Raw genomic sequence first — 19,031 nt, 5'->3', positions numbered from 1 at the left:
CCAAAATGACAGCACTGAGTTATGCAACCCCTGGATACCAATTTTCTTCTTTTTTTTTCCAAGCAGATTTTCCCCCCACACCCCAGTCCCCTGGGGCTACATAAGCCTGTGCTAAACTTTCAGCACAAACCACTGCTGGGAACTGCCTTGGTCCTGGCACCCTGGCTCGGATGAATAGAGAGGTCTGTATGGCGACCGGCCAGGGCTAAGAGCACAGAGAGCACTGCAGTGCTGCCAGCCCTGATCGCATGGCAGCCCCACAGTCTTCAGCCCAGGTGTGAGTTGTTGTGTGACCCTAAAGGCATCCCATGAGTTCCAACACCCAGGATCCTCCCTGTCCTGGAGCTCAGCACGGGCACAGGGAACAGCTCATGCCCCCAGGTATCCTCAGAGGATAGGGCCAAAGGGCAGCTCAGAATAACTCAGCCATTATCTCTGCTCTGTAAAGTCACAACTCCAACAGAAATCAAGAGGATTTTGTGGTAAAAGGAAAAAAACAGGGAGGCGGGGGGTGGGGACAGAGTGTGTTTGCAGCTGCTGGCCATCTGATTTCAGCTCAATCAACAAGACCGAGTTCCAGCTCCCAAGAAAGAGAGCTTTTGATGACATATTTACATAGCCTGAACTACAGTGGTCCAAGAGGCATTGCTATAATTATAAGGATTATATTTAATACTGCACTTGGAAATGAGGGCCTGAAATGCTGTGACTCTCTCTCTCCTTAAAAGCTGGCCAAAATCTGTCCAAGGAACCATGATGGCAATGCACAAAGTTGGTAGGAAAGAAGAAATGGGGGAGCTCTGATCATTTTAAAGTGTGGCTGGCAGCTCTGGCGCTGTGGGAGCTGAGCAGCGAGGAGGAAAAATGAGTGCAAATGGAAGGGCAAGTAGATCTGCAGGAAACATGGAAAGTAGATCTAAACAGTACTGAATTAACTGTGCTAAGGGAACAACACAACTGATAAATAATATATTTCTTACTTTTGAACTCATCTTTATTCTGGTAGTACACAGTGGGCTTTGGCCAGGCTGCAGCCAATTTGATGAACAAAGACCAAACCCTGGCAGTGCTTCTAGACTTGCTTAACTCTGCTTGTCTTGACTTCAGTGCACAATTAGGCACATGCATAACTATGTCTAGGAATTAGGCCACAGAGGTAAGCAGCTCATGCTGAAGATCCAGTGGATCCAGTTCAGGAGAACGTGGAATCACAAGCTATTAGAGAAACAGAGCGAATGCATTTCTTTGGAAAACAGAATAACTGACTGCAAAATGGCCTAATCTACAGAAATCATAGAATCATAGAATCACAGAATCCTTCGAGTTGGAAGGGACATATGAGGGCCATCTAATCCAACTCCATGCAGTGAACAGGGACATCACAGCTAGATCAGGTCACCCAGGGCCTGATCCAGCCTTGCCTTGAAAGTCTCCAGGGACAGGGCATCGACCACATCTCTGGGCAACTTGTTCCAGTGCCTCACCACCCTCACTAGCAATCTTGATCCTGTGCTAGGCTGATGTTCCACACTGTCACATCCACAGTATTTCCCACAGACGGCTTCAGGAGAGGCCAATCAGATGAGAATAGCTTTAGAAAACCCAGATGTTGAAATACCACAGCAACAAGGAAAAGGAAACAGGAAGAAAAGGGGGAAAGGGGTGGGGAGGGGGAGGAGAAGAGTAGGGACTGGGAAGGGATTGTACAGGGGCAGTTAAGGGACGAGATGGAGAAGGGATGGGGAAGGGGTTGGGATGGGGAGAAGAGGGGAGGGATAAAGAAAGAAAAAAAAGGGAAGGAGGAGAGGAAAGGAGAAGTGAGAAGGCAGAAGGGAAGAGAGAAGAAAAGAAAGGAAAAGTGAAAGAGAAAGGAAAAGGAAAGAGAAAAGGAAAGGAAAAATGTGAGTGTCTGGAGATGGTTTCTAGAGCAACAGAATCCTGAAGGTATGGTCTGATTTTCCAAAGTGAAAAACATAAACTGAACAGCCCATACAGCGTTTTCGCCAACTGTCACTAGGGTGGCATTTCTGAAATCTGGTGGAATGACTCATCCCAAAACAACAACTGTTGCCAGCAAGGTCTTTCCTCCAGGTCTAGTTATTTGAATGAGAGAACTGTAAAGAACAAAATAAACAGAAAAGGCAAAGGCAACTCTTTGTCTGTGAGCTCAGCTCTGAAGCTTCCAAGGTGCCATCCACTCTCCAGCCCACCCAACAAGGAACCCAGGCGACCCTCTGGGCCAAAGAAGGCATTTGCCCTGATAGAATGAACCTTTTGATTAATAGAACAAATTTGTCATTCGGCACCTAGTCACCTCCTCTCACACCAAACACACATACAGCATGCATCCTCCTCAGCCCCTCTGCCCTTCGCATTAGGGATTTTGCAGGATGGAGGAAGCACTGTCCAGCCAACAGGTAGCACAGTTCTGGAAGGGTTTGAGACAGACACCCCTGAATCCAGCAGGAACAGAATTAACCACAGCATCACCAGCACAGCTAAGCACTCTCCTTCCCTCGTACAAAATGCAACAAATTCAAAGACGTTTGCTGAAGCAGTGTTGTTTTGCTGAATAATTTATATCCCCGAGACCTCTGAAAATGAGCAGCATACACTTCAGCACTGCGATCGCTATTCAGTGGAGACAGTGTGCATTGTGTTCAGTAAGCTCATTGCTTAAACACTGTTGCCATGACTATAAGAAAGTGATTATACTATTGTTTACAAGAGACTCTCAATAAGTCATTACCACAGTAGCCAGATTTTCGCCTCGAGTCAAAATTTTTAGGAGGAAAAAAAGAATATCTTAGAGGTATAATTAACTTTGTGATCAAGATAATTTCATTAAGAGTCTTTGAAAGCTGAATTCCTCATCGTAGGAAAAACATTTGTTTGAAAACAAATAAGAATTAGAAGTGACTCTGGACTGTTGACTCTCTGGTTTTCTGACTGCTTCATTAGTTCATTGGTAAATTCCATGGAGGAGGAAAGTCCTGCTAACTAAATAACTGCCGTAACTCGTTTTCAAGAAAGAAATAATTTACAGGGTAAGCACCAACGTAGGAGTTAAATGTGATGAGTAACTGTGTAAAAACAAACCATTTTGTACACAGTGTAAGGGGAAAAAGACTCAAAAAACCCAAGTAAGGATAAATGTTTGGGATTACGAAATATGGCATTTCAGCGTCCTGGGTCGATACCTACAGCACGCTGCTCTGAATCCCTTGGTGTACATGTCCAGTGCACGAACGCTTTATCTCAATAGTGTGTTGATGATCAATACTTTCCAAAACTAAGTTACTCTGAAGCTGTCGGAAAGTCTTCCTCACATTTCCTATGGACAGTAACACAAAGCAAAGGGATGATTAATAGAGTGCTGGACTAGGAGTCAGGAAATCTGGGCTCTGTTCCCAGCTCTGCCACTGACCTGCCGTTTGACCTCGGGCAAGACACCTGACCTTTCCGTGCTTCTGTTCCTGCGTCCACTCTTTGTCTATCTTGTCTCTCGAGGCCCTGAGGTATGCAGGGAAGGGCACGGTTCTCGCTGGATGTTTGTTTAACACCTACTCTGGGGAGGTGTCTGTAGAGTGCTGCAACGAAGCCACGGTGGCACAGGGATGACTGTTGCACAATTCTATGCTTTGTTTCAAAGTAGAACGACCAAAATGAAACTTCTTGGTCTCACCTGCTGGTCCAAGAACTCACCAGCTCTTTCAGGCACCTTCAGGCTCAGGCAGCAGGTAAACAGCTTTGCAAGATCTGCTTTCTCACTGTGTCACAAGTACTTTCATGCCAATTTCTAATTGCTACCGATTTCTCTGCACTTCGCTTCAGCTGTCTTTAAAAGTGCATCACGAGAACCCAGTGACACAGCCAAAAATAGCTACAGGAGCCATTTCTAAATGAAAGGAACTCCTTCAGGGAAATGGCAACTCTTGTATGTGAAGCCAAGGGCATCGTGTATTTGCAAATTAAATACATACATACATAATTCCTCAATAAGCGCCCATGTTATTCAGTTAAGAAATATCTCTGAGTCTTCCTCCCACCTGAGCCACAGACACAAGCCCTCCTCCATCACTACAGTATCATCCTCTTACCAGATGAAGGTGATACGCTCAGGACCAAGCGGCTCCCACCTGCTGCTGCTGGGGTGCAGCTGCAGCCTCACCAGAGAACACGTGACGGCAGTGTAGGCTGTCAGCTCCAGTTCCACTCTGCTCCCAGTCTGCCACAGAATCAAGTACATGCAGTGCTTGGACACAGCTGACTTAACTGGGAGATTAATTGGAGTACGAACCGATGCAGAATTAAGAGCAAGTAAAGCAAAAAGAAATATAAATATGAAGCATATATATTTAGTTATGAAAAAACCAACAACTTCTCTTTCCTAAAGAGAAGGGGCAGCAAAATAAGAGGCACTGCCATGTCTTGAGCTTTCCCAAGTGAATCTTGGGCAATGTGTTGCCTCATATAAAAACCCAGCTCTGAGAGTCATGTCATTATGTAAAAGACTCATTTGAGTTTATTTTTTCATCCTGATACTTGTGGGACAAATGCTGAAAAGGTGATCTGAGTGCACCTTGAGGGCTCAAAACACAGAAGTCAAATAAGAAGCCATCAACTCATAGACATGACCTGCAGTTTTGCCAAGGCAGATGTTCAGATATCCTGTCTTAGGCTCCATCAATAATGAATGTGGCTTCTGAGCCATAAAACTTAACATCAGATTTCAATGCACTTTAGCAAGGTGATAAATAGTATTTTTCATAGAGGAAACTGAGGTTTATGGAAATGAAATAACTGGAGTAATCTGTCGAAAAGTTCTTAGAGTAGAAACTGAAATTACAGTGCATGCACCTAAGAACTCTTCCTTGAGAGTTGCAGGTATTTGGTGATAGGTGTCAGAGTTGGCACTTCAATGCAATTATGGACTGATTACCTGCATCTAAGAATACCCTGGAAGAACTTGACAAGGGTATGACAAATTCACATGGTTCTCAAGTGGCTACGGGAGGCTTTTCATGAGAAATCTGAGGAGTAAGTAGTTTGTGCTTTCATTTAAAACAAAACAAAACCGAACAGAAAATAACTGTCTCTTATTACCGTTAAGTTGAATAAGTTGGTCTCTGCAGATACCTTGGTAGAAAGGACCGTTGTCAGCAGTTAAGAAGAGGAAGAGAGGCATGTTATGGTCTTTCCTAGCCTGCTAACTGACTAACCTACTTGCTGGGGTTTTTTTGGTCACTGCAGGCTAACTGAAGACCACATACACCTTCTGCACACAGCGTTCATTGCCACAGGAGGAGCAATAACAGTGAGATAAGTCAAGTTTCGGCAAAGCAGCTTCTCTGACTCAGACGTACCTTTCTAAGGTTCAGATTTTCCCACAGAGCAGCTAACATTTTTGCTGCAGTCACATTTCTCAGTACAGAAGAAACAGAAGCTGTTTTACTCAGTCATTGCGGTGCTACGCACAGGGGACTCACTACAGAAACTGCAGAACGGAGGAAACTTTCATTAAATGCATTCAGAGGTTAAAAAGCTTCAGAGTAAACCATTTGACTGAAGAATTAGGGCTAAAAAGGCTCCTAAACTGGCAGACACTTAACAAGTTCACTTGCTGAACTTTTCATTAAACAATAACCTTTACGCTGCCTCCGGGGAGCTGCCTTCATTTTGGTACAGAGAACATTCTCATAGCCAAGGGGAACTTGGATCTTAAACAGTGCCCAGGTCCATCCTAAGCAAATGGCTCCCAGCAGGCAAAAAGGCCCACGACAGCAATTCAAAGTTTTCTACCCACAAAGGCAATGTGATTCATTTTATCTGACTCAGCCACAGAAACTGCCTTTCTCCAAACCCAGCTTTACTCCCGCAGAAGCACAGGGAGCAGACAGCGGTCCTCCACCTCACAAACAGAACATTTTGTCACCCTGGCACCAAACTTTGTTTCTCCAAAGATCCCACCCCAGCTTTGCAGAATGGTCTGTGCTTTAATCCACTCTCACTCACTGCACCGTAACATCGCTTCACCCCATGGCCGGTTGCCTCACTCTGTTCGCTTTTAAACAAACAGCTTCCAAAAATTACATACATCCAGAACCAGAAAATGCAACTGCTCTGCAGGGTGCCCTGGCAGCCCATTGGCAAGAAGACACTTCAAGAGAAGCTCAGGAAGCATAAATTTGGGCTACAAATACCAGCACGCAAACCCGTCCATTTAAAGTACTTGAGAATCTTTGATGCCAACACACAGTAGTCCAAACCTTAAAAAATATATATATAAAAAAAAAGATTAGGAAACAATGTCAGGGCTTCTGTGCTCTTAAATGAGCATAGGATCTCCACATAAAATAACAACCTCAGTCGAAGTTTTACAAGCCAAACCTTTACAAGCAACAGAGAAGGCAGGTGTTGTGTAGGATGGGAGCTACAGACCTATAGAGCTATATAGATCTATGTATGGTGTCTGATGGCCAAGGTCACTTGGTGAGTTATTAACAACACATGAGGACATTGAATGCCCTCCCAGCAATAGCATGCTGGGGTCCAAGGACTATGTCAGGAATTGCCAGGAGTTGGACTCGATGATCCTTATGGGTCCCTTCCAACTTGGGATATTCTATTCTATGATTCTGTGAAACCTGGCTCTCAAAACCAGATGGATATCCCTGACTTCCACTGATGTCCTTGGGGAACCAAGAGAAACCCAAGGCTCTTCCAGATTTGTACTGCTGTTTTTGAGAACATGCGGGGGGCAGAAGGAATTAACCCACTTCTCTCTTTCCCTTTTCTTTTTCACCCGGGGAGCAGGCTGCATTCACAGAATACAGTACCAACCCTTATCATGACAAATTCAGTGAAACTACGAGAGGAGCGAAAATAGAACGAGTCACCTGGGACCGGATCTGATGACAAACACCGCTTAACACGCTCGGAGGAAGACATCAGCCACCAGAGCAATGGCTGCAATGCAACAATCTGACCAGAATAATACACCAATGCCTGAGAAACAGAGCTCCTGGCCTGCACAGGGCAAAAGAAACGGTGAAATGAAAAGAAATGAAGGAACAGAATGGCCACTGGGGACTTGCAACCGCGGCGCAAGAACTTTGGTATTACTCGCTCGACGCTTAAGCCACTGAGGAATGCCCTCCAGAGCTAACAGTTTATACAGAACATAAATAATATAAACAGCTAAGTGCTGGAGGGTGTACATATATACATGCAGATGTACGTATAAAAGAATGACAGAATATTTTATCTGTTTCACTCCACACCATGAAAAGTAACACTACCACATAAATAAACAAATGTCAGCTCTTGGGAAATGCGGGGAGGCGGAAAGCACAAAAGCTTTCCTTGCCGTGTCCAGGAGAATAAATTTCTTCTCCACATGCACCCACACCCATCAGTCCAGCTCAGAAATATGGTCCCCGCTCTCCAATTAGAAAACGCTGCTGCCAAAGATGCTTTCTCAAAAAGCAAAGTAATGCTGTCAGATTGAGCCCAAACCCTACCCCGCTCCAAAGTCTCCCTTCTGCTGTCCGCTGGGAACAGATAATTATCAAATAATAGCATCAACAACATCAGATTATCACTTCAAGCTCTTTGATATGTTCAAGTGAACTCTGTTTCAAACCTTATCGAGTGTCAAATATTTACTCTGGAGCCCAGCTATGTAAACGACCCATCCTGTGCCACCAAACGTGGCAGGCGCGCTTGTAACAAGAGCAGAGGGATCTGCAAAGAGAGGGGAACAGCCCGGCTATTTTCAGTGGAGGAAGCGTGGGGACAATCTTGGGTTCTGCAGAACAAAGAGCGCCCTGATAGCCAGAACTCCCCAGAGAGCTATGACCGCCTTCACGCTTATCTACACTGAGTTTTTTTAACCTGGTGGAGCTGCAGCGAGGCAGGTGGAGCTCTACAATCCCCCTGTGGAGTCAGAGATGTGTCAAACCCCACATCCTCAGCGTGAGACTCACACATGCTCCCGCCTTGTGCCTCCTCGTGCCAGAGCTGCACCTCCCACAGCTGAGGCTCAGAACCGTGCCACGTTCCAGGACCCCACGCGCCTCTGATCTGCCATCTGCTCTCAGCAAAAGGCCTGAAATGATAGGAATAACCATCGGTGCAAATAAGGCTTCCACCGGATTTCCCCTTCAGAAACATCCCGCAGAGAATGGATCCTGCAGCCTCATAGATGTCTCTTCCCCATCTATTTATGGGCTCACTCTGCCTCATCCTTCCTGTTGCAAGTGCCCTCGGGATACCTGGTAGAGCACATTCCTCCTCCAGCTACAGGCGGAACCAAAGCAATACCCCATCGTTTCCAGCCCATCGCTGCCCTCTGACCTTTTGAGAAGAGGGAACACAATGCTGGGCTGCCTTACGGATGCCCCTCAACCACCCAAATTCATCCTATTCGGTCAAATTTAACATTTGCAAAAATGTTCTAAGGAGTGTGCTCAGAACACTTTGTTACACAGGGATGTGACTTGAAGTCAAAGCCTTTCTCTGCTCCTCAGTGTGGCAGCCCTACAAAGCAGCCGTGAGGAATGGCTGCGTGGAGCAGCGTGGGATGCGCAGTGACACCATCAGCACGGAGCAGCTCCACCAGCCAGCCGTTCTGCAGTGCCGAAACGTGGCTCAGCGCCCCATCGTCACGCTGGGTGAAGTCACACACCTTGTCGGCAGGATTACTGAATGCAAGCATGCAAAATGAGGGGCGCTTCAGCAGAGCCTCCCTTCATCAGGTACATGTAGAACGGCACAAGAGCCGTGCTGGCATCATCTGGCAAAGAGCAAGGTAACAAACCTTCTAAGAAACAGGGACAGCCCCTCTGGTTGCTGAAAAGATGAAAACCTTTAAGTGTTTTCTTTGGGGTTGTTTCACTTAGCAGTTTCAAGCAGCTGCCTCCAACTCTTTCATAATAATAGTAACAGATAGTAAAAAAAAAACAATAAGAACAGCACGCAGGCCTGTTGCCTGACTTCAGAAAGAGTTTTCTGGGACGAACATTGTTATGCAAAAGCCTGATTGTTGTTGGTTTTTTTTTTTTTTTCCTGTAAGACAAGTGCAGAGCATTTCGTTAATATGCACTGGAAAAATAAGATAACGGCCTTCCCAATTGTGACGACGAACGCAGGGAGATGCAATCTGTACACTGAAGTCAGGTGGAAGCACCCCGGCTCCCCTTGGACACAATGTTATTGCGTTGGTGCTGACATCACCGCCCCACTCAGTGCGGCAAAGGGGGCGAAAGTAACCACGGAGATCCCGGGTTAGGATAGGTCAGGCACTCAGAAGGACAGGTTCATATGGGGAAGGTTGGGAGCAGCCTATTTCGGGCCGCTCACACAGCAGCCTCATGCCTGTCAGGGCTCTGAGCGCTTCATGTGTGCCCAGGACGGGCTGGGACACAGCACAGCTCATCCTACAGCAACAGGAGATGGGGCTCAGCCTCTGTGCCACATCCAGAGCAATTGCCAGTTGAAAAAGGTCAGCGTGTGGTCTGCAACCTGGAGAACCCCTGTAACTCGGTGTCTGCTGGGCACCGCCACGAGCTCTGCTTCCAGGGCGTCTGCCCACCTCAGAGGTAATGAGGTTAAAGGACACAATCAGACGCTCACACTGTCTAATCTGAGGCATAAATGCTGATGGAGCCAACACGGACGCAGCAGCCAAGCGCTGTCCCGGGGGCACAGAGCTGCCCTGGCCACCTCATGCTGCCCAACGCCCTGGGACAGAGCTGGGCACGGAGCTCACACCACGGTTTCACAACACTCTCTGGGCGTGGAGCTGCTGGGGGTGCCTCTGGCACCACGCGCAGCCCCCACAGTCCCAACTCCGGGAACGCGGGACGCCTTTCTCCAGGCCCAGACCCCTCGCCCCCCGCCTCACGCTGCGGGGCACGCCAGGCCCCACCTTCACGCCTCGCCCGAGGGCCGGCGGGGGTTCGGGGTCTGGGGGTCCGCCGAGAGCCGCCTCCCGCCGGTAGGGGGCGCTGTGACTCACCGCCAGTAGGGCCGAGGCGCGCTGCTCCCCCGCCGGCTGCTCCCCGTTGATGCCGCCGTTGCTGAGGAGGTGCTGGTGGTAGTCCGGGGGCGCGGCGGCGGCGGCGGCGGCGGCCGGGGCGGCCGCGCCGCCTCCTCCTCCTCCCGCTGTTCCTGCCGCCGCCTTGGGGTGCTTGGCGGCCTTGCGGGCGCCCTGCCCCTGCTGCACGAGGTGGAGGAGCTGCAAGGTGCTCTCCCGCTCGCGGTCGGAGCTCTCGGCGCGGCCGCGCTCGTAGCGTCCCTCGCAGCTGAGGTGGTGCTGGCGGCAGACGGCGATGCGGGCCCGCAGCCGCTCCACGATGGCGCTGTGCACGCGGGGCGCCGCCGGGCCCCCCCCCAGCAGCCCGGCCGCCAGCCCCGCGGCCTGGGGGGGAGCCGTGTCGCCCATCGCTCGCTGCCGCTCCTCGGCCCTGCGGATGGGTCCGCTCCGCACTCACTGCCACATGGAGGCGGGGGGGGGGGGGGGGGGTGTAAGAGGCGGGGGCAGCGGCCGCGGCCCGAGTCCGGGGGAGGGCGGACAGCCCCGCGCCCCCTGCGCACCCCGCCCGGCCCCCGGCGGAGCTCGGGCTGGAGGGAGGGAGGGAGGGACGGAGAAGGGGGGGCCGCTACGGCCGTGCCACCATCGGGGCTGGGCAGCCCCAGCCGAGGGGCTCTGGTGGCGGAGGGCTGGGGGTTGGGGGGGTTGGGGAGGGGGGGGGTCCGATAGAGGAAGAAAAATAAAAATCAAAGGAGCCGCTGCCTCCAAAACGAAGCGCCGGGCGGAGGAAGGCTCCCTGGGGAAGGAGTGGGACCGGGCAGGTTTACTGATTTTATTTTATTTCGGGCGCGGGCGGGGGTTATTTCTTGAAGTGGAAATTGATGCGAGGAAAGGAATCGCCGAGCGCGGCCCCGGCCCCCCCGAGGTGTGGTTCGGCGCTCCGCCGGGTTCTCGGCGGTGAAGCCCGCGGTCCGTCGGTCCGGGCTGGGCTCGGTCCCGTCTTTGTGCTTCTCGCTCCGCCGCTCCTCTTCGGGCTGCGCCCGTCCGCGGGGTCCCGGAGCGCTGCCCGCCGCTGTGCGATCGGTTCTCGCGGCCGCTGGGTAAAGCCGAAGCGCTTTCGGTGCTTATTTCCCCCCTTAGCAATAACGCAGCGAGCTACAACCCCAGGCAAAGAACTCCTCTCGCGTACTTTCCTGTAGACTCCCAGACAGCGAACAGTTTCGAGTACAGTTTCAAGAAAAGCACTGGAGACAAAAAATAAAAATAAAAAATAAAATAATAATAATAATAATAAAAAGAACCAAACCAACAAACACCGAGCCCCTCTTCAACCAGCGATCACAAGCGGAGAGTTGCACTTACAAACTTGCAGCCTTCTGCCCCCCGAGCAGTCCGGCCGCTTTTCCTTTGTGTTTTTGTATATCCCATCCCCGGCTGCGTGCCGCGCTCCCGCCGCCTCCTCCTCCTCCTCCTCCTCCTCCTCCGCCGCCGCCGCAGCCCGCGGCCGTGCCCCGCGGTGCGTGCGGGGCTCTCGGAGCGGGCCCTGCGGGGGCGGGGGGCGGGTGGCGCGGCGGCGCCGCCGGGGCCGGGGCGAGCGGCGGAGCCTCCCAGCGGCCGCGCGGGGGACCGGGCCGAGGAAATCCCCCTTCGCCGTGCGCTCGCTCCGCCGTACCTGGGTGCCGGGCCGGAGGGCGGTGCGGGGAGCCGCCTGCCGCTCTCCCTCCTCCTCCCCCGTTGGCCGGAGCTGGCGGCGAGCGCGAGGGAGTTATGCGATGTATCGCGGCTGTGAGCGGCTCTGCCGGATGGATCGCTCTGGAACGGGCGGTAGAAAAACAAGCGGTGCCTTACAGGGCGCTTTCACGCGCTGGGTCAGGGATGGGATGGAGGAGCTGCGGCCCCGAGCGAAGTTACTTGAGTGTCCGGCACCGGGAAAGCCGCGCTCGGCGCTGCTCTTGCCCCGCTCCTCACTGGGGCCGAGGGCAGGCGCTGCGAGGTCTGACCCTGCGGGTGAAGTTCTGGAGGTGGACTGTGTTGGACGGGGGGATCTCCAGAGATCCATCCTAACCTCTATGGCTCTGTGCTTCTGTGAGGTGCAGAAATAGCTGGACCCGGTCAGGTCTGTTAAAGCAACACACGGTTGTGCTGCCAGGTCTGTGCTGCCCGCGTTCCCAGGCACCGCTCTGGGAATAGAAGTGGCCCCAAGCACGAGGAGACACTGCGCTGATGTGAAACCTCAACTCGGTTCTGCAGTGCGGCCCATCAGAAAAGCTCCCACGTTCCATCGCAGCGCCCTGGGATCCAGGCCCTCCTGGATGCGGAGGACCCTTCAGCTTCCAAACTCACAAATCCTTTGAATACTATTGGTGAAATGACACACTGCTTGAAGTTCGCTGCAGACACACAGCGCTGGGTGTATGGGGGATATCCCCACACTGTTTGCATGACCCCCATCTCTCCAGGTGGATTTCCAGGATCTGAGTGTTTGGACCTATGTTGTTTCCCAACTGAAGGGCAGGTTTGGGGATGTGCTGCGTTCAGAGGAAGGCATTACTGCTAACAGGAAAAAGGGTTTTTTTGGTCTAGCCTTGAACAACTGAGGAAGAGTGGGTTATTATTTGATACATAACGGTAGCATGCATCTGTTGAGAACAATGAGCTGGCACCGCTGGAAAAAAAAAAAGGGGGGGAAAATTTTGTACAATAACGGACAATGTTACCTTTGCTTCAGGGCCCTCTGGGGCTTTTTTTTCACTGCTTATAGCTCAGATGTCACTGCTGTGCAACAGTGACACAACTCCCGTGCAGAAGATGCAGGGGTGTTTTACGGGATGCCTCGGCTGAGGTCATCAGCGTTGCAGTGAGACTGAAACTGCTGCTCGGGGAGGTACGGGGGCAGTGCCGGAGTCCTCTCCCACGAGCTGCTGTAGGGCTCGGAGAACCGTCTTTCAAAAACAAAGATTTCTGAGTTGTAACTTTAAGATGTTTAAGATTCACTTTTTGCTAAGCAGCATCTCACGTGTTTTGTGGTTTAATATAGATCGCCGGCAGGGCGAGACAGCTGCTTGCAGGGCTGTGCTGCAAGTCCAATAGACAGCAAATGCTGCCCCTGCTGTTGGAGAGAAGGAAATACCCAAACCCAATCACTCAGCCGTTCCCGTTTGTCCGGGACGCTGCCGAATGTTCCCAGCCCTTGGAAAGCAGTACCAGTTCTGAACGGGCTCGTTGCTTTCATAAAATCAGCTGGCACCTAACACCGTCAGACATCACTTGTGATCGTGTCGCATGCATTCTAACAGAAGCACACATGATGAAACATTAACATAGCAGATCCTAAATAATTGATTACCTTTCCCCCTCCTCCCCCATCTGCCAACAATAACGTGCGGCCTCTTGAAATGCTGTTGTAATCTCACGTGAACTGTCATGCTTCAGTATTTGTCTGTGTGAATTTGCTGCTGCTGTTGAAGCTCTGGGTTTCCTAAGTCAGCATCCCCCTCCAGATGGGCAAAGCACTCACTGGTGCTCACCATGGAAGTCCCACTGTGCTGATAACGTTCCAAAAAAGTGAAGGAAAAGAGCGTGCTGAACCTCTGTCACTTAAAAAAAAAAATAGTTCCTGCTTAAATCTGGGCACATACTCCGTTCATCTACATTTAGCAATCGTGTATCAAATGACTTCAGTTGTATTAACTCCATTGAAAGGGCACATGCTTAGTTTTAGTGCCGCAGAGAATTCTGCAAACCAGGGCTCTCAGTTTTCAGCTGTTGCCACTATTTGCTTTTCAGTGAAGGTTCTTTGCCATCTGGAATGACTGCAGCTCTAAGTACATGTAGGCATGCTGAATATACCATACAGCTCGCCTGTTACACTGCTGAGCTTCAGAGCAGAGCTCTGAACTGACTGCAGCTGGGTCAGTTTCTTTGCCCTGGAAGTTTGGACTCGAGGCTCACCCATCATCGCGCTGAGTGAACTGTATGTACAAAAGCCATCTTCAACACACCTGGGTTCTTAATCAAGAATATAACCCCCACGGAAATCTAAAGAAACTGTGCCTACACCTTATTTAATAAATAGGGAAAGGAAAAAAAGCACACAACAAAACCCCACATCATCCTGTATTACCTAGAAAAAGAGCACAATTCACGTAAGCTAAACAGGAAAGTTTATGGAATGAAGAGGGCATTGTTGGGTTCCTTCAATACCTCTTCCCATACTCCTCATGCTATCCCTTGGCTGTTCAGTCATGTTTTCCTACATACTTTTGTCTTGTCTCTAAATTCAGGTTAGAAATCGATATTCATCATTTCTCGGAGCAGAACCAGCAAGTTAACTTCTTAAAGTGCATTTCATGCGTGCTGGCTGTTTCTCTTGGAGTGGTACTGTATTTGCATGCATTTATCTAACACACCCACTCTGTTTATCCAGGAAGACTTAAAGAAGGATAAAACTACAAGCCTTTATTTATCCAAATAAAAGTAAACTAGAAGAGCTAAGCATGGGAATTGCCTGTAATTGCCTGCTGAGCTACTAGAAATAGCTGCTCTTGGGAAACAGGAGAAGCCTTCACCATGTTTAGGAAATACAGTATCAGCTATCTCCTGTTAGCAAAGTTTGCCATCCTGCTTGATCCACAAATGACTTTATTTCTGAAAAGAGAGGGACAAAGGGAGAAGAAACACTTCATACTTCCCCGGATATGGAATATATACCTTCTCTCCTAGAAGTACATCATGTTTGGAAGGCTGATCCTATGCATAAATATAACATGGGGAATTTTATCATTATCATAGTCCCAGGCTACGGAACTTCAACTAGAGCAGATGATTGAAACCCTACAGGAACTAAAGCAATTTCCAAGTATGATCATTAATCACCTGCTCCAGCTCTAATCACATACTGATCTCTCCTCATTGTTGCATTAAGACAGGCACTTTATCTTAATTAGAGCTACGACTTCAAAAACTAAAGACAATTAAAAATGCTCCATCAGAACAAACGTTATATCCTCTCACCCACTAAATCCACTCAAAGTCTCTGAAGTGGAAAAGAAAGTATGAAAGACAGTCAGATCTCTGACCTCTCCCACTAGTTGTTATTTGCACAGAATTTTTCCACTACAAATATTCTTATCGCAATTAGACCTGAAAACCTTTCTGGGTAGGAGCCCTCTTTGCACTGTGTGTTACGTAGCACTGAGCAGTTACAGCCTGTCCTGCAAAATCCAACCTGAATTTTTACTTCTATGGATCTTCTAAACAATTCTTCAACTTTTTTTTTTTCAAGTGAAGACAAATGTAAACATGTCATAACGATACTTCACATTGTCTGCTTTGTAGAAGCTCTTCAGGTGAAACAGCAGCCACAAAAATATTATCACTTCCTCTAATCTTGGTGAGAGGAGCATCAAAGTCTGAGAGACGGTACACATACAAACATTTTGTCAGCCCCCTGCCAGCCATGTAATCGGTTTCCTACTGAAATAGAAATCAGTGATGTCAATTCAAGGCATTTTCTGAGTCCAACTAGTGATGTCACAGGCAAAACTCAGCCTGGGAGGTACTTTCTTCCAAGAACTTCTGCTATTTATTTAAAGAAAGAAAAGCATAAGATCTTGAAGAAAATGCCTGCAAGGACAAGAAAGAAGTAGATAGCTCAAACTTTTTAGGCAAGCAAAGGGGAGGTGAGAAACATCATCTGGGATGCGGTAGGTATACAAGAATGCTCAAAGTTAATGTTTGAATGATCAAAGTTAACCATTGGAATAATTGCTTAATTTTCATTTTCAATCATGTATGTTTTCTTGAAATATTAAGGTCACTTAGCAAGCCAAAATTTCCCAAATGTACTTCTGATTTTAGTAGCATTCAGTTTAAATGTGGCGAAACAAGAAATGTGACCATTCATTCCAATAGCAATTTTTTAACACAGAAATTGTTCTCCAGAACTTTCAGAAAATTCAGAAGGCAGCGCAATTTATTACTACTTGGGAAGATCTGAGAGAGTACACTTTGTTATGCTGTACGAGATTCACTCCTTGCAAACCAGTTTTCCTTCATGAGAGTAAAGTCACACTAGCTAGTCTCACTAGCATTCCCTGAAAAGCAGGGATGCACAATGAAAGAGAAGAGTTCCTTCATCTTGGGAACCAGGGAAGTAAGTATGATATACAAAATCTTAGAATATTGATGTATCATAGAATCATAGAATGGCCTGGGTTGAAAAGGACCATAATGATCATGGAGTTTCAACCCCCCTGCTATGTTCAGGGTCACCAACCACCAGACCAGGCTGCCCAGAGCCACATCCAGCCTGGCCTTGAATGCCTCCAGGGATGGGGCATCCACAACCTCCTTGGGCAACCTTCAGGTTGTAACTAACTATCTAACTGACAATTAAGGTATGAAAATAATATCTTCATGTATAAGCTTACAAGTTTGAAAGCAAGTTTCAGTCTCTTTACTGGGATTTTTCACCAACATATGTGGTGCAGTGGAGAACTACTATTAGCTCACTTTAACACCATGTAAACCCACTGCTGAATTTCAACCCCTTAAAATATGAAAATAGCTCATTACTTACAAGGAACGCTGGAAAAAAGGCTACTGAATAACAAATATAAGTTACAATCCTACAGAAAAAAAGCCAACAGATTTTGACCATTATGTGTTACGCCTGGCAGTCGTTGCCTAGCTGGTCAGCATGTTACCAGCACAGTGGTACATCAGACACGAGAAGTTTTTATGGACAAATATGTGAAAAAATAGGTTTCCCTACTTTTAGTTCTGAGAAAGCAACTTGTTAAAAAAAATCTAGAGGGTTAACAGCATCATCCCTTCACTGAGTTTCTCAGCTATAACAGACTAACAAGACTATGTGCATACTGCAGGGTCTAAGAACAGTTCCTAACGGGATTCAAAACCACGCGCCCTGCATCTTCTCTTAGGTTATGTCAATTTAACTTTATACGCAGCACAAAACACCAGGACAGAATAACATACAGAGTACCTAACCCTTCCCAGTCTTCAAAGTCCACTCTACTTGCCCCATGGAAAACCATGCATCATGATTCTAAGTACCTCCTGCTTTCTGTTGTCAGATTATACTGGAAGAACTCTTGGTTAGCTTGCATGGCTACATTAATCCATTATTTTATTTTTTTTAGTTACTGCAAATTGTTGCCATTATGTTTGCACAACATAACTTGTCATTTAAGATCTCAGTAAGTTGCCTCAGACAACATCAGAGAGAGCACTGTGGGGCTGAGCATACACCTGGATGGCTATGCCAGCCTCAGACCCTTTGACGCCTATTATGTGACTCATCACCTGCTCTCTAAAGAGGAATGACTACTGTGCTGCAAATATAGTCAGGATTGCATAATATTTCCCCTGCTGCCTTACAACAGGCTACAGTGATTCCTCAGAGGGGAAATAAGTCTTTGCATTTGGGTCCTTTTCATAACTACTATCTTAAATGTTTGGACTTACTTGTGAATTTACACCAAGCAACAGGGAAGGTATGATGCAAGTCATATACATTCCCATGTAACATAGTCTTACCTTTCCAAATATTCCCACTTCAAAAAGTCTCAAGACCTCCTACCTTCCCAGTGATAAAGCTCAGCATCAACAGGCAGAGCTTTTGTTTCACAAGTAAAATGTGAAACAAGAATGTGTGTAAATATGTTGATCCGTTATTTTTAAGAATAAAAGGAAGCCTGAAGTGACCAATGCAGCAAGAATGGAAGGACTGATTTGGTAAAACTTCAAGTTATTATTCACACAGATGAAAAAAGGGTATTCTTTAACAGTAGTTTACAGACCCATGGATTTGTGCATAATACAGCCTTTTAGATTATTAGAATCTTGAAGAACAAGCAGAGGTGAAGTGCATACAGATAAAATAGGCCATTCAATTCTTTACAAGGTATCTTTAAAAGAGCTGTATGTCCACTTAATCAGTCTTTTTCTTCTTGGAAACTGTCTGCATCGTTCATGTAGTTTTCAAGATCATTGTATTTCTGCAAATAAAATAAAACTTGCATTACTTTATCAAGGTATAACAACTGAGTTACACAAAAAATGCTTTCTATGTTTTTCTTCAATGCATTAAGAAGCATGCCAATAGCAACTCAGAAGCAAAGATACCTGAAAGCTTGCTAAACGTACTCCGAGTTATCATAGAATCATAGAATCACAGAATGGCCTGGGTTGAAAAGGACCACAATGATCATGGAGTTTCAACCCCCATGCTACGTGCAGGGTCACCAACCACCAGACCAGGCTCCCCAGAGCCACATCCAGCCTGGCCTTGAATCTTAAAATATTGTTCATCAAGTGTTTCTGAATAAGTTAAATGTAAATAGAATGTTGTAAATAGAATGTAAATAGAATGTAAATGTAAACAGAAAATGTTCTTGCTGTGCCTCATGTACGTTTCCAGCCTTCAGGTGTTATAGCCTGAGTTTGTTGTGGTGCTGCTTCCAAATGAAACAGGAGCCCGCCCTCCACAGCCTCAAGATCATACAGCTTCCAGAAAGCTTGATGTCAGGAGCTGACAAAGATCTGTGTGAAAGCAGTGGGCATACAACAGTTTGAGCGATTGAGTGAGCAGAAGTGAATAAATGGTTAGGCTAAGTTATAATTAGCAAAAAACAGTAATCCAGAAATAAACAATTAAATCAATTAGATTAAATCTTATCTCAGTTTGATTTTATCTGCTTGAGGAACATCAAGTAACTCAGCTATACCTTCTGAATCCACCCCGTTTCTTCCAGCTGGCTGAAAAGTCGTTTGACTGTGTCTTTAACTGGTTCATCCTCAGCAGCATCCAACTTGGTAATGGAGCTGCAATCCACATACAACTTGTACTTGAAGTGCTTCAAATTGTGGTAAACTTTTGTACGATTTGCACACACTACACCGACCTTCAACACCTAGATCAAAGTAAACTTATCAGTTTCTTGGGTAGAACAGTGATCACCTTGATGACATA

General features: G+C 47.6%; 1 protein-coding gene across 1 annotated transcript in view; it reads right to left on the bottom strand.

The window, feature by feature from the left end:
• The window catches only part of MAML2 (mastermind like transcriptional coactivator 2), a 212,273-nt gene extending 200,756 nt beyond the window's left edge, over nt 1-11,517 (bottom strand). Inside the window, exons 1-2 of the mRNA XM_015280608.4 lie at nt 11,399-11,517; nt 10,022-11,280 (exon numbers count right to left, since the gene is read on the bottom strand). Coding sequence (XP_015136094.2) covers nt 10,022-10,447 — 426 coding nt within the window. The 5' untranslated portion in view covers nt 10,448-11,280; nt 11,399-11,517. The remainder of the gene's footprint in view (nt 1-10,021; nt 11,281-11,398) is intronic.
• Between the last annotated feature and the right edge of the window lie 7,514 nt (nt 11,518-19,031).

This window comes from Gallus gallus, chromosome 1 (genome assembly GCF_016699485.2).
Source record: "Gallus gallus isolate bGalGal1 chromosome 1, bGalGal1.mat.broiler.GRCg7b, whole genome shotgun sequence".
Classification (NCBI taxonomy): Eukaryota; Metazoa; Chordata; class Aves; order Galliformes; family Phasianidae; genus Gallus; species Gallus gallus.
Note: the sequence above shows the minus strand (reverse complement) of the source record. Positions and strands in the feature narration are given on the sequence as shown.